General features: G+C 45.3%; 1 protein-coding gene and 1 long non-coding RNA gene across 17 annotated transcripts in view; one reads left to right on the top strand and one right to left on the bottom strand.

The window, feature by feature from the left end:
• The first annotated feature begins 9,382 nt into the window (after nt 1-9,382).
• LOC126997537 (uncharacterized) lies at nt 9,383-13,007 on the top strand. Of its 2 annotated transcripts, none has more exons than XR_007752183.1 (4): nt 9,383-9,741; nt 11,507-11,668; nt 11,883-11,973; nt 12,840-13,007. It is a non-coding gene; the product is annotated as an uncharacterized LOC126997537 (long non-coding RNA). The 2 variants fall into 2 exon arrangements; XR_007752182.1 differs by having other exon boundaries at nt 12,770-13,007.
• Nucleotides 11,429-21,760, bottom strand: part of LOC126997534 (uncharacterized N-acetyltransferase DDB_G0290199-like) — a 94,293-nt gene continuing 83,961 nt past the window's right edge. For 2 of the 15 annotated variants that reach the window (XR_007752172.1, XR_007752174.1), the window contains exons 3-5: nt 14,647-14,909; nt 13,695-13,824; nt 11,429-11,654 (exon numbers count right to left, since the gene is read on the bottom strand). Coding sequence is in view for 5 of the 15 variants with exons in the window: in XM_050858683.1 (XP_050714640.1) it covers nt 11,569-11,654; nt 13,695-13,824; nt 14,766-14,909 (360 nt within the window). In the remaining 10 variants the exon portion in view is untranslated. Of the gene's footprint in view, nt 11,655-13,694; nt 13,825-14,646; nt 14,910-15,930; nt 15,984-21,760 lie in introns of those variants that run through there. The other 13 variants (XR_007752180.1, XM_050858687.1, XR_007752173.1 and 10 more) reach the window with 12 other exon arrangements.

Raw genomic sequence — 21,760 nt, 5'->3', positions numbered from 1 at the left:
GAGGTGTCCAGATACCCGTCTCTTACTATAGTGGAACCAAATTGTCGAGTGCGTTTTGGCGTTGGCTCCCGCGGGTCCATTTCTCCCCTCTGCTCTGCCACACAGTCCCAACACCTATTTTTTCCTCTCGTATGTTACCTATAGCTTACATATGAGAGGAAGATATAGGTGTTGGGACTGTGTGGCAGAGCAGAGGGGAGGAAAGGACCCGCGGGAGCCTACGACAGACCGGCCTCGAGATATTTGGAAGACTATAGGTGATCGTACTTGGAGCACCGTCTTTTCCGGTTTCTGATCCATAACAAGTGCAAAGAGACATCAATAACTAACGATTTGAACACGAACTATAAATGGTTATCGATATTTTTTTTTGTTTGAAACCAGCAAAAACAATATGCTGAGTACAACAATCTGGTACCATTGCACATAACACGAAGCCCGACGCGCGTCTCCTCCAGAACTAACTGAACAGCCTTCCTTCGTCTGTATTTCCTCCTGCCTACGACTTAAACTGTTTTATTTATTTATTTTTTACAGCAAGGGAGACAACTCAAGGGCACTTTTTTGGATTCTTTTTAGGAGCAGCGAGTAGCGGGCTTTTTTTTTTATTATTGTTTCCTTTTTTGTGCCCTTGAGCTGTCTCCTTTGTTGTAAAAAAAAATCAGCAACAACAACAAAAAAATCCTTCATAACGCTGCTCCGGCAAACGTAAAAAATGAACGAGATGCCAAAAGAGATCAATTCCGAGTGGAGGGAATCATAACACCTCTCCAGACAAACCTGATCTATCTTTTGGCTCCTCATTCTTTACTCTCTTTACTTGTGCAGCGCTTGGTGGACTTTCGTTTTCTGTCCGTTGTGCCGTTTCGCTGTTTCTATCGATGTTAAAAAAGGTCCATGTTGGGTTGTCACGATGCACACAAGTTGTCCTCCCTCGCGCCCCTTCGCGAAACACTTATCGACAAGCTGCCATGGAAGATTAACAACCGAGTATTCTGCGCCGCATCTCCCCTTGCCCGGACCCCAATCAGAGTGTCACCTCCCCCTGCACTAAGCGTCACGGAGGCACGCGAACCCGTAACTATGTATCCGGGCACGCGAAGCACAGCACGACGGGAGGGGGTTGACATGCCTGCTCGTGTACCATCCTCCCGTCACCCTTACCTTCCTCATGGTGCGTCAGATGAAAACAATCAAATCTAAGTGGTTTTCTGTGCCCGTCGGTGTTTAAAGACTGGATTCACCTGAGATATTTAGGTAAACAGCGACTCCTTATTCCACTGTGGTCATCTCCGTTGCCTTCCTCATAGTGCGTCAAATGAAAACAATCAAGTCTAAGTGGTATTCTGTGTCCATTGGTGTTTAAAGACTTGATTTGCATGAGATATCTGGGTGAACAGCGACTCCTTATTCCCCTGAGGTCATCTCCGGTGCCTTCCTCATAGTGCGTCAAATGAAAACAATCAAGTCTAAGTGGTATTCTGTGTCCATTGGTGTTTAAAGACTTGATTTGCGTGAGATATCTGGGTGAACAGCGACTCCTTATTCCCCTGAGGTCATCTCCGTTGCCTTCCTCACACTGTGCCAGACGAAAATGGTCAATCTTTAGTGGTATTCTGTATCCATTGGTGTTTAAAGACTTGATTTGCATGAGAGATTTAGATGAACAGTGACCTTATTTAATTGTGGTCATCTCCTTCCTCCGTGTCTTCTTCCCTGTGCTCAGTTACCAGTCGTCTGTGTCATGATAAATCTTCCTCACGATTATTAAGAGTCGGAAATCTTCTCAGAGTAATTTCCGCTTTGATTTACCGGAGATATTTGAATGAACAGTGTCTCTTTATTGCATTGTGGTCATCTCCCTCCTCCGTATCTTCTTCTCTGTGTTCAGGTATCAGCCGTCTGTGGCATGATGAACCTTCCTCGTGATTAAGAAGAGTCAAATGAAGTCTTCTTGGGGTAATCCCCAAAGCACAACATCCTGCGACCTAAAGAAAATAGCACATAAAAGAAAAGAGGTCAATGTTGCGTCCGTTTTCACCAAGGGATAACTACCAACTAACCAATTTCCGAAACACAACATCGATCAACTAAAGAAAATAACAAAAAAAAAAAGATAATGTTCCGTCCGTTTTCACCAAGGGATAACTACCAACTAACCAATTTCCGAAACACAACATCGATCAACTAAAGAAAATAACAAAAAAAAAAGATAATGTTCCGTCCGTTCTCACCAAGGGATAACTACCAACTAACTAATTTCCGAAACACAACATCGATCAACTAAAGAAAATAACTATAAAAAAAAGATAATGTTCCGTCCGTTTTCACCATAGGGATAAAGCTCAGGTGAAAACAATGGGCTGGAGGGATTGGTAAGGGTTAAGAGAATGGAAACCAGATACAAACGGTCTCATTAAGTGGCCAGGGAGAATTAGGGAAACGAAAACAATGGATAAACAGTTGCCTCAAAGGACGGGCGTGAAAGACTTGCAGCGGCACGAACAAATACGCATCGCTAATACGGATTTGCGTTGAACCTCAGTGGAAACCTTTTTATGTAGCATGCAGGAGGATCTGAATGCGGCGTTCTTTAGGGGAGGTGAAAGAGAGGAGTCTTGAAACGGATTAACTGCCCCCCTCGCTGAACTGAAGGGTGTTTGATGGTAAATCCCGCAATGATGCTCACGGTAATGAAGGGGAGGGGAGCTGAAGGGAAGGGGAAGGGAAGGGCAGGGAAGGGGTAAGGTTAACGAGGCATACGTATCGAGATTACGAGCAAACATTGAGTTCATGATCGTACTTCGGCGGTAACGATCCTTGTTTGTCCCGAATACGAAAGCAATTTGGGGTTACGCGCCGAGAGAGAGAGAGAGAGAGAGAGAGAGAGAGAGAGAGAGAGAGAGAGAGGGAGAGGGAGAGAAGAGAATAGAAGAGAAAAAAAAGAAAAAAAGAAAAAAAGAAAGAAAAAAAGAGAAGGGAAGGAAAGAAAAGGGAAGAAAAGAGGAGACAGAGATTGAGAGAGAGAAGAGAAGAAAAGAGAAGAGAGCGAAAGCGAGAGAGAGGAGGGGAAGTGAGGTAGTGAGGTCGATACACAAAAGTGAACTCTAACTCCCCCACTTCATCTGTCACTTTTTTCCTTTTCTGCCGAGTTCACATCAGAATACAATTACAAAAAGTTAATTATTCGTTCCTCCAGCCATTCGATCACTTACCTGTCCTAATGGCTGCTAAAAGGACATCAGGTAACCCGGTAAACAAAAACAAAGGAACGCGGTGACCTTTGACCTATTCCGGGACTCCCTGACATCCTCCCGGGCGCCTCCTGTTTTGTGTCTCCTTCCCGGCACTTTTCTCTCGTTCACCTCCATCCGTTCCTCTCATCTCCCTCCCTCCCTCTCTCCCTGCTCCTCCCTGCCCCTCAAGACCTCCATCCCTCCCCTAAACCAACAATGGACAGGGTTTATGGGGTCGTTCCTTTCCTTAATTAAGCAGCAAGCAGACTATTTCCTCGGATTATTAACACTAAACCACAAGCTCTGTCGGGTCTCTTGTCCTAATGTAGCTGAGTCGCTTCTCGTGCATAATTGGTAAAGCTGCAGATACGTATGACTTCCTGCTGGTCTGGTTGCACTGCGCGGATTCAATCGTGTTAATACATCTGCTCTGGTCACTTGTGTGTCGCTCGCCCCTTGTACATATACCAGGGGGAGGAGGAGCAGGAGGCACTGGGTATTCCTAGGCTAATATCATCTCTGCTCTGGCCTTGTTCCCCTTGTGTCGCTCCCCTTGTACGCCAGATACGGTGGGGAGGAGGAGCAGGAGGAGGAGGAGGGACAGGGGGAATTGAGGATTTTACATGAATTCCCATTGGCCAGGCTGCACTGTGGGTATTCCTTTAGGCTAACACATCATCTGTTCTGGTCTTGTTCACCTTGTCTCGCTCTCCTTGTACGCCAGATACGGTGGGGAGGAGGAGCAGGAGGAGGAGGAGGGACAGGGGGAATTGAGGATTTTACATGAATTCTCATTGGCCAGGCTGCACTGTGGGTATTCCTTTAGGCTAATACATCATCTGTTCTGGTCTTGTTCACCTTGTCTCGCTCTCCTTGTACGCCAGACACGGTGGGGAGGAGGAGGAGGGACAGGGGGAATTGAGGATTTTACATGAATTCCCATTGGCCAGGCTGCACTGTGGGTATTCCTTGGGCTAATACATCATCTGTGGTCTTGTTCACCTTGTCTCGGTCTCCTTGTACGCCAAACACGGTGGGGAGGAGGAGGAGGGACAGGGGGAATTGAGGATTTTACATGAATTCCCATTGGCCAGGTTGCACTGTGGGTATTCCTTGGGCTAATACATCATCTGTTCTGGTCTTGTTCACCTTGTCTCGCTCTCCTTGTACGCCAGACACGGTGGGGAGGAGGAGGAGGAGGAGAAGGGGGAGTTGAAGATTTTGTGTATTAAGTTCGCAGAGAAATCAGAACTTATAAAACTGTCGGGGATTCTGAGGTGTAAAAACGAGTACATCATCTCTGGGCTTGTTCATCTTGTCTCAGTTGCCCTTGAACGCTCGATACGGTGGGGTGGAGGAGGAGGAGGAAGAGGAAGAGGAAGAGGAAGAGGAAGAAGAAGAAGAGGAAGAGGAAGAGGAAGAAGAGGAGGAAGAAGAGGAAGAAGAGGAGGAGGAAGAGAAGGAGGAAGAGGAGGAAGAAGAGGAGGAGGAAGAAGAGGAGGAGGAAGAAGAAGAGGAGGAGGAAGAAGAGGAGGAGGAAGAAGAAGAGGAAGAGGAGGAGGAAGAAGAGGAGGAGGAAGAAGAGGAGGAAGAAGAAGAAAAGGAGAAAGAAGAAGAGGAAAAAGAAGAAGAGGAGGAAGAAGAAGAGGAGGAAGAAGAGGAAGAGGAGGAAGAAGAGGAAGAGGAGGAGGAGGAGAAGGAGGAAGAGGAGTTGAGGATTTTCCGTATTAGGTTCGCAGAGAAATTAGAGGTTATAATGCTCGCGGAAGGCAGTGGATGAACGCAAGTATCCTGTCTTCATTGTTGCCGCAGCTTACCAGGCTCTGAGGCTTACCCGGGACGCGGATTGTCTGTTGTGCTCCCGCCTCCGCTGCCGCCGACCTGCCGTGTCTGTCTGCAGCGGCGAGGCTCACACCGTCTGGCAGCCTCGCACCTCTGAATCATTTCTTTTAGGTGTCTTCTGTCTTCCTGGGAGTAACTTTTCCTCGTTATAGCTCTTTTAGGCGTCTTTTGTCTTCGCGAGAGGATATTATTTTCTTTATTCTTTCGTTACTTGGAAAATTAAGAGGATACGAGGCGATGGGAACGACAAGTCAACCTCTTTTTCGTTATTGCTTTTTTTTAGGTGTCTTTTGTTTTCACGAGTTTCCTTTTCTTTACTTTTATCGTTACTCGGAAAATTAAGAGGATACGAGGCGATGGGAACGACATAGCAGGTCTTAAAGTCTTTCTCTACCTCTTCTCTTTTTTTCCTCCCTATTCATCTCTTCCTCTCTTCCGGGTATTTCTTTCTCACTTTTTCTTCTCGTCCACCCCTTTTCTTTATTCCTTCGTTACTCGGAAAAAAAAGGGGATACGAGACCATTAGAACGACATGTCAGGTTTTATAAGTTCCCCAAAAGTTAAGAATTTCCATCTATCCGCTAAACATTGTAGATAGTTCGAGCTCACACCATGATGAAAACTTCTTTATTTCTACCTTTTTTGGAAATTAAGAGGATACGAGACGATAGGAACGACGAGTCAGGTCTTATAAGTTCCACAGTGTTAAGAATTTCCAACTGTCCGCTGAATACTGTAGTCTGAAGTCGCCCCGCCGTAAGAGGTCAACACACGAGGTCCTCCACTGAACCATTTATTTAAGACGCAAAACAATGGCACAAGGCTTAAATATCCGGCCCCTGAAGGCTTAAGTCCATATTGTCCAACGTATCGAGCTCCCATTACGACCATATTACAGGGGCACAGAGAAGAGTTACCGGATTTTCATGGGCGATTTTCCAGCTGAGGGTGCATAGAACGTGTAAGGCCATCACTAGGATCGCAAAACACTCCATGAAAAGCTCAGGAACTTCCACGAGAGGCTTTTCAAACTAGCAAACCATTACGACTATTTTCTAAGGCCACAGAGAAGATTAACCGGCTTTCCATGGGTGATTTTCCAGTTCAGGGTACAGAGGACGTGTCAAACCATCACTAGGATCACAAAACACTCCATGAAAAGCTCAGGAACGTCCAGGATAGGCTTTTCAAACAGGCAAACCATTACGACTATTTTCCAAGGCCACAGAGAAGAGTAATCGGATTTCCATGGGCGATTTTCCAGTTCAGGGTGCAGAGGACGTGTCAAACCATCACTAGGATCACAAAACAGTCCATGAAAAGCTCAGGAACGTCCAGGATAGGCTTTTCAAACAGGCAAACCATTACGACTATTTTGTAAGACCACAGAGAAGAGTAATCGGATTTCCATGGGCGATTTTCCAGCTGAGGGTGCATAGAACGCGTCAAACCATCGCTAGGATCGCAAAACAGTCCATGAAAAGCTCAGGAACTTCCACGAGAGGCAAAACTGAGGTGGCGAGACGTTTAAGAATACGGGCTTTGGTGTAGGTACCCTCGCGGCCTGTCTGATGGAGGGCTCAAGGTACGCGGCCGAGCCATCACCCGAAGAGGAAATGCGAGCGCCGCCCCGTCCGCCACAGGTCCCGCCGAGCACCCTCACGCCGGGATAAACAAGTTACTTCGGTATAAATTCGGGACAAAATGACACAGAAACTTTATGTGCGATGCTTCAGAGAGTGCTTTCCCGAGGTACTTCACCCTATCGATATTTACAGCGATCCCGAAGTTTATATACTCGAAGCCAAGTAGGATATGCGTACTTTTTAGACTTCAAATACGATATGGAATGAAGGAAAGGTAAATTGCACTTCTTCTTTCTCCGTTCTTTCACTGCCTGTTCCCTTGTTTTTCCTCCTATCCATCTCTTCCTCCTCTTTTGGTCTATTCCTTCTCACTTTTCCTCTCTGTCTAAGAATCCAAAACACGAATCGCGATGAAAAAGCATGAAAAAGTAAACACGAACCAAAAGTAACCACGAATCGCGATAAAAAAGAATGAAAGGCTAACACGAATCGCAATGAAAAAGAATATAAAACGCAAACACGAATAAAAAAAAAAGTACACACGAATCGCAATGGAAAAAACATCAAAAAGTAAACACGAAAATCCTCCCGGCTGGTTGGCCCGCGCTAATCAGTGCTGGCGGGGAGCTATTTTTAAGGCATTACTCGTCCTCTCGCGGGAGATAAATTGCACTGCAGCCATTAGCGCCAGACGTCGCCCTTGAGTAATGACGGGGTGCTTGAGCTCTGTGAGGCGGATTGCTGCCGCTTGAGTAGAGTTGCTGAAGGAGGAGGAGGAGAAGAGGAAGAGGATGCGGAGGAGGAAGAGTAGGAGAAGTTAGAAGGAAGAAGAGGAGGAGGAGGAGATGTGAGTAGAGAGGGCATGGATAGAGTAGGGCTGGAGGGAAAGGCAGGAAAGGGAACAAGAAGAGGAGGAATAGGGGAAGGAGGAGGAGCAGGAGGAGGAGGAAGAGGAGGAGTTGGAAGGCAGAGATGGAGGAAGAGGAGGTGTGGGTAGGTCATGAATAGAGGAAAGATGTGAGGAAAGGCATAAGCTGGGAAGGAAGACAGAAAAGGGAGTAGGAAGGAAAAGGAGGTTAAAAGGGGATAGGATAGGAGGCGAGGAGAAGGAGAGAAGGAGTTGGAAGGAAGAGGAGGAGGAGGAGGAGGAGGAGAAGGCGGAGGAGGTGGGGAGGGCATGCATAGAAGAAATATGTGGGGATGGGAAAGGCATGAGGAGGAGGAGGAGGAGGAAACGGAGAGGAGACGGAGAAGGGTTAGAGATGGAAGAGGAGTAAGGGGAAGAGGGGAGAGGATAGGGGGCGAGGCAAAGGCTCAAAAGAGGGAGAGGAGATAGAGAAGGGAGCAATAGGAAGAGGAGGATCAAGGGGAAGACAGGGAGGGGAGATGGAGGAGGGTTAGAAAAGGAAGAGAAGGATTAAGGGGAAGAGGGGACAGGATAGGACGTGAGGCGGAGGCATAAACACGAAGAGGAGACCGGGAAAAGCGTGATAAGAAAGACGATGATAAACAGCAAAGGGGGAAGAGAATAGAAGAAGGGAAGGAATACAGAGCGAAACAATGACCACGAAGATAGAAAACGAACCGGGGAAGGTGTGAAAGAAGTTGGATGCTCGTTAGATCCATACCAGTCCCATGGAAAAGAAAAAAATTGTATCGTTACCCTTAAACAGAACGGTAGCGATGAGGCGGCGGGGATGATGCTAGTACGGTCGGATGGTCGTTAGATTCATACCAGTTCCATAGAAAAGAAAAAATTGTATCGTTACCCTTAAACAGAACGGTAGCGATGAGGCGGTGGGGATGATGCTAGTACGGTCGGATGGTCGTTAGATCCATACCAGTCCCTAGAAAAGAAAAAATTTGTATCGTTACCCTTAAACAGAACGGTAGCGATGAGGCGGCGGCGATGATGCTAGGACGGTCGGATGGTCGTTAGATTCATACCAGTTCCATAGAAAAGAAAAAAAATTGTATCGTTACCCTTAAACAGAACGGCAGCGATGAGGATGCTATGGTTGGCGGGAGGAAAGGAGGGATATGGAGGCTGGCTGTCTGACTCGAGCTGAAAGAAAATGGGATAAAAGAAAACGAGTGGTGGTTCTCCATTGTAGCCGCCATTGGATACGTCACGGCTGTTATAGGAAAACGAAGTGACGAGGTGAATGCTGTTTTCTCTTAATAATGTAATAATGACTCGACTTAGTTCAATTCTTTTTATTCAGTTCCTCCTCCATCCCTTTCTTCTCCGTTTTCGTACATGAATTTCGAACGTGAATGCCGTGACTTTGTTCTCTCTCTCTCTCTCTCTCCCCCCCCCAAGATTATTAATGAACGAAACGCCTGCAAATGAACGCCAAAATTATCCTCGCGTCGAAAGGATCTATTTAGCGGAGTATTCTCTCATTATGCACTGCAGACTACCGGCAATTAGCAGTCCAATTATTAATATTACGAGTTTAACCCGAACCTGAAAATAAGGACCCGTGAAAAAATATAAAACACAAAATAGTAAAAAAGAATATGTAAATACACTCATTCGCATATAAAAAAGCATGTAAATAAAACTAACCACATGCAACGGCTTCAATTACTCATCTGTTTTATTATGATGGAGTCGAGCAAGCGAGACGGGTTCAGATTCGTTCCACTAAACTGAAGCGCTTTCGATTGGTCCCTCAGTGAGTCGTCCTGCCCCGGTTGTTCTGGCGTCGACGGTTCAGACGGGGCGTGACAACAGTGCTGGACAAAGGGACTCCACCTCATCTAATTTGCCTTGACACGCTATAACAAAGGGATAATACAGCGCCGAGTGAAAAGGTGGACAGTGAGTTTCGATGCGCGAGAACAGAAAACAAAGAACAAACGCTACGACGAAGTGACAGATGAAAAGGCAAGATTGCTTCGATGTTTATGGTACTCAGCGGCACTTCACATCAGAGGGACGGAGCTGCGCGTTGCCTTAGTGCTCATCTCCGTCACATCTACTTAATTAGACTCCCGAAGCTAACGTGTTGATAGACTCCGCATCATGTCGACGTTTTCCCACACACCTATGAGACAACAGGGAAGAAGAGGTACGTGTTAAAAGATTAATTGAAATACATTGTTTGCTCTTTTATGATACCGAGACGAGGGTTTTATTATGTACGTGTGTTGTTGGCGTGTGTTTGTGTGTGTGTGTGTCAGGGCGTGTATGTGTGATGTTTGTGTGCGTGTCCTGCCGTGTACGTGTTATGGTTGCCGAGTGTGCATCTTCAGTGTTCTTGTTGTTGTTGTTCTGTGTTGTTTTCCCCGCCGCCTTACATTCATAGCGCGCGTCACGAGGGAGAACAAAACCGGATGAGAATTCTGTCTTCGAGGGAGAAAAATTGCCCAAAGTTGAGTTCAAGCTTCTCATAAACAGTTCCCGGCCGTCCTCCGCGTTCGTAAGTGCCTCACATCGGGAAGAATTTACGCGAGAATTATTACTTGATTTATTTCCCCTCGTTCGGTTCTCCTACTCGGAATGGCAACACGGTAAACAAACTCAGCTCCATAGTTTATTTAAATCTTTCTAACATTCTACTTTCAACAACGTCGTCATATTTTTGGCATCGACAGCTAAGTTTTTTTTTTATTCGTTCGTCACAATCATCCCCAAATATCTCATTGTAAAGTACTGATTTGCTGGAAACTTGCTCCTTACGAACCTTAATCTAACCCCCGAGCCTTTCTCTTCACTTGTTAGCAGTACTGAACCCCCAAACACAACAATGAAGCCAAAGTATTAACGATCACTAAGTTATTTAAGAATGAATGAATGATGGATCCAATATCTAATGTGCCAACCCCAAGCAAACTGTATTTAAAGATGTTCTCCACAATGTTTCGAAGCGATTGATCATTTTCTTCGCCTCAGACAGAAATTCGTATTGGTAGATGGCAGAGACTCAAGACATAAGAGCTACGTAATGACGGAAACAAAACCACTAACAATAGCTATAACACCGAAACAATAACACGAAGAAACTTTATATAGAGATGTTGGATTGTTTTCTTCGCCTCTAAACGTTCGTGCTGGCAGGTGGCAGAGATTCAATACACAACAGCTACGTCATTTTCTTTCCCTCTCCCTCGTGGCTAGTGCATATAACTCTTCTTCGGGTAATTTTATCGCATCTGAGCCTAATGCTGATAAGGTTTACAAGTTATATTCAAGGTCCATAATGACATGTTTTTTGCACAGTTAAGCTTAAGTGCGCATTAAAATGTCAATAATTAAACCGAGACAAACTTTATGGCACTACACGCAAAAAACAAATTCATTTAACTCCTCTTTATGCATTGAATGGTCATAAACTTCCTACCAGACCTGTCCTTTCCACGAGGCGGGGCGTTTGTTTGTCTGGGCGGCCGCGTGTATATTGTGTCGTAAACCTGGGCGTATTTTACGATGTCACGCTAATACGAATATAATAGTTTACTCTTAATGAAGCAGCACATCACGGTAATAAACTACACTGCATAATGACTACTTCGAGGCAGACGGGAGAGGGACAGGGAGGGAGAGGGCAAGAGAGCGAGGGGGGAGAGGAAGGCGAAAAGGGAGAGAGTGAGGGGGAGGGGGAGGGAGAGGAGAAGGAAAGAGGATCGAGTTGATGAGTGTTAAAAGTATTGCCGTGTACAAGCTAAGTAGGCTAAGCAATAAAACCATGCCAAATATCAAAGTCCTGCAATCATTCTCTAGAGCCTGTTGATAGTCGGGAGGCAATCAGAACAGTATTATGCTTGAACTTTTATTATTGTGTAAATATAACTGAAGCCCCATATATTTCATTGGACTTTATCATACATCCACAGACTTGTCAATCCGAAGCATCTGCAAGCCCCTGATGGTTCGAAGGCGAGTCATTGGGTCGTCGTCACGTAGGAGAGCCTCTGAATGAAGCAGCAACAGTAGCAGTATCAATTGCATGGCAGGGGGAATGAGCTGTTATCTTCCCGCGTCCTGGAAAAAGAAAGGTAGAATGAGCTGTTTACGTACATTCCTTACTTGGTATGTGAATTGTCCAAATGAAATCTTGAGGATAAACTTATAACACTGGTGAATAGTGGAGTAATTGGACAAGTAGTTACTCTGTGCACTGCCTAGTTAGCTATGTTGGGACACGCACGCAAAACTATTTTAAGAAAGATTTGTTTTTTGGTGTACCTAACAATGTCTTAACAATTACAGGAATAAGTGGAATGGAACGTAAGTGGAACGTCTACAAATCCTCAACGGCAGAGATAACGAGGCACATAAACCATCTCTCCCTGGAATAAAGGTACTTAAACATGCTTTCGTAATAAGGTAACGAGCATGGCTTATAATGAAGTGTAATGCTATTTGATGGAGGGCAGTCATGTCTATCGCTTAGTAGTCCCTCGTCGCACCACTAAACTATCTACCCTTCTACAGATCCTCCTATGTACTCCTCCTCCTCCCAAGGTACACACACTCCATCACACAGTACAACATCCAGGGTACATCCACGCCCAAGCCAAACACGCAACACAACACAACACGAACGAGTACTTTATAGCGGCTGTCTTGTGTCCTGACTCCCACATTCGTTCAGTCCGATCCACCGAACGCTCTGCCCCATAATTATGAAGCGAGTCTCGTGTTTCTCCCCTTTTCATTACCATTGTAACACGAAACAGAATAGCTATTGCAACACATTCAACATCTCTATATACATAATACCTACGTACCACGCCCTCACAGCTGGACAGGGGAAGACTAAACCCCTAAACTGACACTCTACCGTCACACTTTGCCCTCTAACTTGTATTTCCAGCCAGTTCACATTCATGAATCTCAGGCTTTGTATAAAATTATCCAATTATTCTTACTTTGTTCGACATTAACGTTTCTATAATGCTCCTTGTATAGAGACACTCTCCATCGTTGCCCACGTTCAGTACGCCTCAGCCAGTACCTGCTCAACCCAAAATCTTGCGGTGTCACTTTTCCTATTCTCGTGAGTAAAATAATCACCTCACAACGCACGAGTATGTTTCCCTTGACCTATTTCTGTTTTCCATCGCTGCTCATCCCTTCCTGTCATTGTATTTCAGGATCGGCAGCACGAATCGACTCTGCGCATTTGTTTTAATTTCATTCCCTTTTCTTCATGCGGCGCTGGAGGAATGGTGACCAGAGAAGCTGACGAAAGTGGATGGTTTGGCGTACGGGACTCTGTGAGGACCTTGGTCAAGAAGAGTTCAAGCAGCCAGTGGAGTGAACAGCCTTCTGTCACCCTACCCTGCCAAGCGCTCGCGTGCCTGCTGTCGGAATTTACAATAAAAATCCTGCTTACTGTCAGTATCATTGAGACACTATTCTACCGCTTTTCTCCGGAGCCTCTTCGAGGTATTTTAGACTTAAGGGAGTTTTTAGGTCAATTTCGCGTCCCTTTTCTCGCAGTTTAGGGTCAATTTTAGGTTATTTCTTCCCATTGTTACGGTAAAGGGAGTTTTTAGGTTAATTTCGCGTCCCTTTTCTCGCAGTTTAGGGTCAATTTTAGGTTATTTCTTCCCATTGTTACGGTAAACTTCCTTTATTAAAAAAAATATGGGCTATTTTAAAGAATTAACTTAAGGGAGTTTTTAGGTCAATTTCGCGTCCCTTTTCTCGCAGTTTAGGGTCAATTTTAGGTTATTTCTTCCCATTGTTACGGTAAAGGAGGTTAATTTTCAATTTTAGGTTATTTCTTCCCATTGTTACGGTAAACTTCCTTTATTAAAAAAAATATGGGCTATTTTAAAGAATTAACAATTTTTCCAAAATACTTCAATACCCCTCCGGATGCTCAACAGAAGCGTAAGGATGGATTCTTAACCCACCAGGTGATCAAGAGAAAACTTGACAGAAAAAAAAATGGGTAAACTTTTAAAGAGCCTCAGGATGATCGACGGGAGATAAAATTTGTCAAAGGAAAGTTATTTAACCCTTTTATTTTATGGCAGAGTATCAACAATGACACTAACTACTAAACATTACCAAAAGTTGTTACTGTCGCGGCAAACCAATGAGGCACGACTTCTGGAACACTTACACGACGACGACCATCACAAGTCAACTGCCCGAGCTGACTGGTGAGGGACGACGGACGGGATGCAACCTGGTCAACCTGAAATAATAGAAAGCATTATCACTAAACGAATCCATTAAGACTTCCACCTGTCGCCTCCACTGTCAAGTCATCCACATTCTCGCCATGACCCACTTCTGACAGCCCGATAAAGAACCATAACACGACATAACTGACCATGACCTTTATCTCTGCTCAGGAAGCTCCACCCGATGATGGCCACAGACAAAACGCCATTAAAGTCCTTCCCATTAACACCTTCAAACATCGTTACCACTAACACCACTAATCCTCCACACCATTACCGTGCCATTCCGCCCAGCATTCTCACCACCGCCTCCTAAAGTCCACCACTGTTGCTAATTGAACTTACTGCCTTTCTATACTTTCCCCTTCCCGTCGCCATCTTTACCCTCCAGCCTCTCCTTCCCTTCTAATCTCAAGCAGCATCCTCCTCTCACCCTGCTCTCTCGGGATTCCTCCTTTCGCCAACACATTAAACCACGCACTGCAGGCAGCACTAACCTCGTCCCAGAGCCACTCAGCCACAACATCACGAGGGGGAAGTTTTATTTAAGGGAACGCGGATATGGTTTAAATTTTCATGAATCTCCGTTCGTATTTTTCGTCTCTAGGTGAGGGGAGCGAGGGGAGACTAAAAGAAGTATGCATTTTTATTACGGGAGACTAGACCCGGTTATTTTGTATTTTGAAACCGAGAAAAATTAAGACATACACGTTGAAATATGGAATACGTACTTACGGAGACTACCCAGTTATATTATTAGTTGAGAATTAAAAATAATATATACGTGGAAAAATATGAAAAACTACAGGAGGAGATTATACGTGGCTGCCTACTTGCAAGGGAAATCAAGGGGGCTCCTCTGGTGATGGGGTCCTTTCGGTGGAAGTAGGGGAGTAAGGGTGTGAAATGGCGGACGTAATGGGCGGACGCTCTCCCATGTCCCTAAACGTACCTTCAATGTAGCCCCCAGTGAAGGGCTTCCTCGCTTACTGCCTGGCCAGCAACAGGTCGGACAGGCTTCTCCTCGCACGGCGGCGTTTCCACACGGTTCACGCTCCAGATCCACACGAGGCGAGGCCCTTGAAAACAACAGCACCTAAGAGCGGAATGGAAAAGTAATAAAAGTTCGTGAATGTATGAATACAGTTTTGGTCATTAGTGAGCTGGTGAACAGTACTTAGCACTTTTTCGCTTAAATGTAAAAGTATATTATAAAATGAAAACTTGCTTGTTCGTGGGAAAAGTTGCACTAAACTTCAAAAGAAAAAGATTAAGAGTCATTATCTCATTTTTTCTATTATTGCTTGTGGGGAAACATTTTGTTTGAAAAGAAAAAGGTTGGGAGTGGTCACCTCTTTTAAAGAACTTCATTCGCTCGTGATTTTACCAGCTTAGCGTTAGTCAATATTTTGTTTACAGTAGAGGAAGCAGTCAAGGGCAAAAAAGAAAAGGCCCGCTACTCACTGCTCCTACAAAGTGTCAAGAGGAGTGGCCGAGAGATAGGTCAACTTCGGGAGGAGAGGTGTCCTGATAATTTTTTTTTTTTTACAGTAGTTTTCCTCAGTGTTCGCTTGTTGCCACTTATCACAGTTACTATCATCTCCTTGAATTACTTCCGCTTATCTATCACATATCCCCATTCACCATCAACCACCACCACCCACCTGTCACCCCACCACCCTTGCATACACCCCAACAATCTTCCGTATTAACAAGCTATTCATCACTACCACTGTTCCTACACAACTACCAGTATCCCCCATCATCCCCACCCCTTCAGTCTCACCATCACCATCCCTTCTATTACCAATCTCCCAAACACCACCATACCCATTACTCAATACCTTTTAGACCATCAACCATTAACATAGTCTTAACTCCAGTTTTTCAATATCTCCACTCAATATATAAACGTCACCCGTCCTAAGGAAGACCAACCCTCACCTTCACATTCAACGCCACCCACCACAAACATTCCACACCCATAACGAACGCCAATCACGTACCACTTCACACGCCCACGTCGCCCCTATCGTCCCCACAACACAGAATATCGTTAACCAGCAAATGAATTAAAAACCGATCATACAAACAAGAAAGTACACCAAAATACATACCCAGGATACCCACAGACTCCCGCACGCACGCTGGCCAGATTAGTGATGAAATGGCTAATGAGATTTCCTCCTCCCTTTACTCCTCCTCCGCCCAACAGACTCGAACCCTTACTCGAGCCTTCAGTACAGTAACTGAAGCTTTAGGGGTTCATTAAGTGGTTGCCTCCCTCTACATGTATCTTTTTAGCATACTTAATCCATACTGTAATAGTGTTTTTGTAATTTTAAAAGAATAGTACGCATAAGAAGAATGATAAGAAAGCCACAAAATGTATAGCTCAGGTTTAATGTTTTCGTGAACCGCGCTTCGAATGTGCTGTTTCGGACCTTTGATTGATGTCGTTATAGGATACGCGCTTGCTTGAAAGGCTGAATAATGGATAGAAAGCAAAATAAGTGAAAATATAAAAGCACTGTTCGCTCCAACCCCCAGACACGCTTGGGCCAGGAAATTAGTGACCTTTGGCAGTTCAAATGGCCCACTACGAGCCGTGCGCGAGACAGCAGCCGTGAATCACATGTAAAATATCGCTGTGCTCCTGTTTTCGGGCGTTAGCGGTGAGTAACGCGCCGAAAATGGTTAACGTTCTACCGTCAGGGTGACTTATGGCTCACGATGAACTCTAGTTAGGCTCGTATTGTGTGTCCTTGCCGATGCGATTCTACTTTTGTGTAATTCTCCGTATCTAAAAAAAAATACATACCTTTCCCTTTTTATTGCGTTTACTTATCATCTGCGAGAAATGCTTGATTAATCTTGAATGGAAGGGAATACAGAAAGCAAGTAAGGTCACTGCTTCTGTTTGCTCTCCAGGAACAGCGGATTAACGCCTTTTTTTTTTATTTTTACTTTATTTATTGCACGAGCTGTCTACCGTAAAAAAACAATCACACTCACATACTCACGCAATATTGGCAAGTTATCTTTTCTCATCGTTTTGCGTGTATTTCTATTATAATCAGGAAACCAAGCAACACTTCCCACCCTGAGCTAGGAAACGACAACACTGAAAGGCGAAAGAAAAAACATAATAATCGCTTTAACACACACTTGTTAGCATCCACACACGCCCTCAAGAACACTATCACCATATTAGGTCACATAAAACACATTCAGGATATCTTTCCCACCTTGGTTTATCTCCCCCTCACCAGCATCCGAGGTTAATGATGGCACATACTCATAACTGCCAACCCGTACTTACGATCCCCTTCTTACCTCCAGGACGCTTTTACCATATCAGGTCATAAAAACACACTCAATATATATTCTTGTCACCTTCATTCATCTCCCTTTCACCAGCATCCGAGCTCAACGATGCCACATACTCATAACTGCCAACCCATAATTACCTTTAACAACCGAACTCAACGACACTATTATCATATTAGGTCATGAAAAACACACTCAATATATGTTTTTGTCACCTGGTTCATCTCCCGTTCACCAGCATCCGAGGCCATTGTTACCATACACTCGTAACTTCCAACCCGTAACTACCATCCGCACACAAACCACACAAACACTATTACCATCTTAGGTCATAGAAGACACGCTCAGGATAGCTTTGTCTCCTTCGTTCATCTCCCTTTCACCAGCATCCGAGCTCAGTGATGCCGCACACTCATAACTGCCAGCCGATAATTAACTGCGCGATAAATCTAATGAGCCAAGCATCCAATTACGGGTGAACGTCAGCCACACGGGCGGGAAATTTCATGAATATTTATTACACCGACGTTAATAGGTATTGGCGATTAAAAAGTGTAAGCCTTGGGTATTATTATTGTTATTGTTGTTGCTGTTGTTATTATCATTATTATTATTATTATTATTATTATTATTATTATTATTATTATTATTATTATTATTATTATTATTACTATTTCTCTTCTTCTTCTTCTTCTTCTTCTTCTTCTTCTTCTTCGTAGTAGTAGTAGTAGTAGTAGACGAAATGAACCATGCTTTATTATTATTAAAACTATTCACACACACACACACACACACACACACACACACACACGCCGTCCAGCAGCAAGGTTCGTGTGGCCGGCGGCTCGTGGCTATTGTCGTGATATATCGTGGCGCCACAGGTGTGTAGGCGCGGGGCTGGACTTTTGTGGGGAATGTTTTCTCGCGTTTGGTAAGCCCTGTGACGCGGCTGCAGTTGATACGTTTTCATGCCGCTTTTGTAGTTTTTTTGCGGCGTGGTACTCGAGTTGCGTTGGGTATTACGAGTGTTTGAACTTGTAATATTGTACGTGTAGCAATGTGTTCTGTTTTGGTATGTGTAAAAGTGTGCTGTGTCGTGTGTTGTGTTGTGTTGTGATGCTTGTAAAACTTCCGTATGACGCTATTTCGTTTTTATTATTTCTTATATTCTCTGCCTTTATCATTGCACTTTCCACATCCCGTTTAGGCCACCACACACACAATCGTCTTCCTCAAATTTAGGTGATACTCTCGTGTGTGTGTGTGTGTGTGTGTGTGTGTGTGTGTGTGTGTGTGTGTGTGTGTGTGTGTGTGTGTGTGTGTGTGTGTGTGTGTGTGTGTGTGTGTGTGTGTGTGTGTGTGTGTGTGTGTGTGTGTGTGTGTGTGTGTGTGTGTGTGTGTGTGTGTGTGTGTGTGTGTGTGTGTGTGTGTGTGTGTGTGTGTGTGTGTGTACTCCTCCGTGGCAGCCCTGGACACACTTTTGCTGATGTGTCGCCTCCAGGTTCTTTGCCGTGGCCCGTTTCCTTCCGCCGCTGACACGACACTATGGAGGTGACGGGCGGAACATCTGGGAGCAAAGCGGCCACAGAGAAGCTGGACGGAAGCTGGGATGGCCGAGGCAGCCGTTGTATTCGCATCACGCTCGCCACGGCGCGCTGGAGGCCGCGTTTGTGCCAAGGAAAAGCACTCTGGTCTTCCCGCGCGGCAGCAATAAGAATGTGTTTGAAGTTACATTAGCGCCTGCATGGTTACCTCATGTGTTTAATCCGCGTGATGCATCGCTGAACCCGGCACAGAGGGCGTCAAGGTCGGGCCGAGGTTGTCTTACACATACGTAGCTGAGAGAAAGCGAAATAGAGAGAGATACAAAAAGACTGAGAGAGAGAATGAGAGCAAGAGAGAGACAGATAGAAAAACATGCAGAAAGACACACACACACACACACACACACACACACACACACACACACACACACACACACACACACACACACACACACACACACACACACACACACACACACACACACACACACACACACACACACATAAACACTCACGGAAAAGTCACCCTCCCCAGAGCTCTCTTATCTGTCCTTTCATTCCTAGACTTTTCCGCGTGCTTGCCATTCCCTCTTCCCACGGCGAGACGAAATCCGCAATTCCTAAAACACTACCGAAGGGAAGCTACTTACGGTCTCCTTTACGTGACATTTTTCTTCATCCATCACTCGGCAATAACCAAGACTCGGAGGAGAGGAAGAGAGCCCCTGGAATCCCCGCAATGCATCAGCCGCGGTGGAGTGGGGCCGCGGAAAGCGAAACGTAATTCATTTTGCGAGATTCACCTCACGGGCCGATGCACGAAGCCGGCGACATCAAACTGAAACGGGGAAATTGAGGGTCTGGCTGCCAGTCACGCGGGGATAAAATGCGCCACTCATCCGAAACAGTTTCTAATTTTAACTGTTTAATCATCCTTGTGCATGTTTGTCCCCCTTCTCGGCTCCTTCATTACAGCCGCCAGCGCGGTGTTGTGGCCATATTGCTGGCCTGGATCATGTGTGTGTGCTGGGGCCGGGACAATAAATGTTACCTGCTTTTTCCGGTACGTGGCTGAGGGACATTAGGCTGGAAAAACATTGCGAGTAGATTTGCTATTTTGGTGACAAAGCGAAACAGACACATGCAATAAAGGCGGCCTCCACCTGACCAGCCACGCAGCGATAAAGTCTGCTTTTAACTTTTCGTTGTTAGGGGATTTAAGTAAAGCACAACAAAGATCCTTTTTAAGCAATGGAGTCAGAGCAGAAACTTTTATCTCTTGTAGACATCAGAAAGTTGTGCGAATCTGGTGAAAATCTTGCTGAAGAACATTCTGTTGATCAGGCTCCTGCTGCTAAACGTAGGTGGAGATTTCCCGAAGCTTTATTTTGTTGAACTAAATTGAAATATTATGTTTAATAGAATTTATTTGCGTAGGTTCCACAGAGCTGTTGAAAAGTTTGCGCAGCAAACTGCATTGTTTGTTTTTATTAAATGAGAATATTTGGAGGACGAGTGCCAATAGGTCTTCCTATGTTTCGTCAGTTAGTTCTCATCCTTCAGTGTTATTGGCTGTTATAAGCAACACCTATACCGAATGACATGATGCTCACTTTTCATCTGAAAAATTATAAAAGCCACGAAAAAGCCGTTCTCGTTTCCCTTCGCACAGTGATGACAGGACGCAGGCTGTGTAGGTGGGAAGGTTTATTTCCGCCTCCACTCCCTGGCCGACATCCTCTCCGCCTCGTTTCCCGTGTCACGGCAGCGTCCGGCGCGGCGTGACGGGCAGCTGGCCTCGTGTGCCTCGCTGGCTACTGAAGAGTTAGGCGAGGCTCAGGAACCGTACACTGGCTGTGATGTATGATGCTGAAAATTTATGACTCAAGCTGCCCTGAAAAATGACTAGCGTTCAATTAAGGGAAAACTGACGAATAATTAACTCACATTACTTTGTGAGCATACGAATTTGGCACATCATACTATTCTTTCACTTTTTAGTAGCATTCTGTGTAATTAAGGAAGGGACAGTAAACTAATCATTTTTGCATCAAGACCAAAGCACGAGCAATTAATATTTTGTCACGCCGGCCGTTATTTTCCAATCATGTGCACGCGAAGGGTCCGAACCGCGAGTAATTGTGTGTGTCAGCAAGTGTCCCGTCCAGGCGCCATCATCATCATCATCATCATCATCATCATCAATAGCAGTAAGAAACAGGGTCGGAAGTGGGTAAGCGGGTCTTTACAACGGGCTCGGTCAACACTTGCTCAGGGGCGTCCATTTTTTAGTAATGCACAGCGATGGTACAGTCACGGCTCATACACGGCGGCTCTGGTCGGTCTTAGAGGAAAAAGAAAACGATAAGAAAAGAGAATATAAAGTTGACAAGTTTTTGGATGTGGATACTCGTAAAACTTCTATATGGCAGAATCTTGTAATGCATTTTTCTTATATTTTCTGCCTTTATCATGTCATTTTCCACGTCGCGTTCAGTTCGTCACAAGCACAACCGTCTCTCTCTCTTCAGGTGATACTCGTAAAACTTATGGCCCAAGTTTTTAATGTCTTCTCTTATATACTTTCTCCCTTTACAAAGTCATCTTCCACGTCCCGTCCAGACCGTCATATGCACAACCGTCATCTCTACACAGGTGGCTACGGCCGGCATGCGCGGCCCGCCCGGCATCGCTTTGTTGTATTATACAGATCCTATTACAGTGTAGCAGCGCGGCGCCCTTCCCGCACGCTGCTCCCCGACAAGAGGTGGTAATTACCCTCGGCAGCGCTAACAGTCTCAGCATTACGCCGGTCGGGCCAGAAGGCGTCTTGGGGGCATATTTTACCGACGACTCAGCGACAACACAGGGAGGGCTGGAGGGACGGAGGGAATGAGGGAGGGAGAAAGGAAGGAGGAGAGGCAGTGAGTGAGGGCATGAGAGATTCTGGGCCGTAATACTAAACATTTCGTTGCACAAGTTCACATATTTGACAAGGCTTTCATAGGAGTTTTGGGCATTTCCAGGAGCAGTTTTATGACCCTGGTGTTAGTTTGACCCTTCTTCTGTACCG

Source organism: Eriocheir sinensis, chromosome 12, assembly GCF_024679095.1.
Source record: "Eriocheir sinensis breed Jianghai 21 chromosome 12, ASM2467909v1, whole genome shotgun sequence".
NCBI classification, from domain to species: domain Eukaryota; kingdom Metazoa; phylum Arthropoda; class Malacostraca; order Decapoda; family Varunidae; genus Eriocheir; species Eriocheir sinensis.
This window is presented reverse-complemented; position numbering and strand designations above follow the sequence as displayed.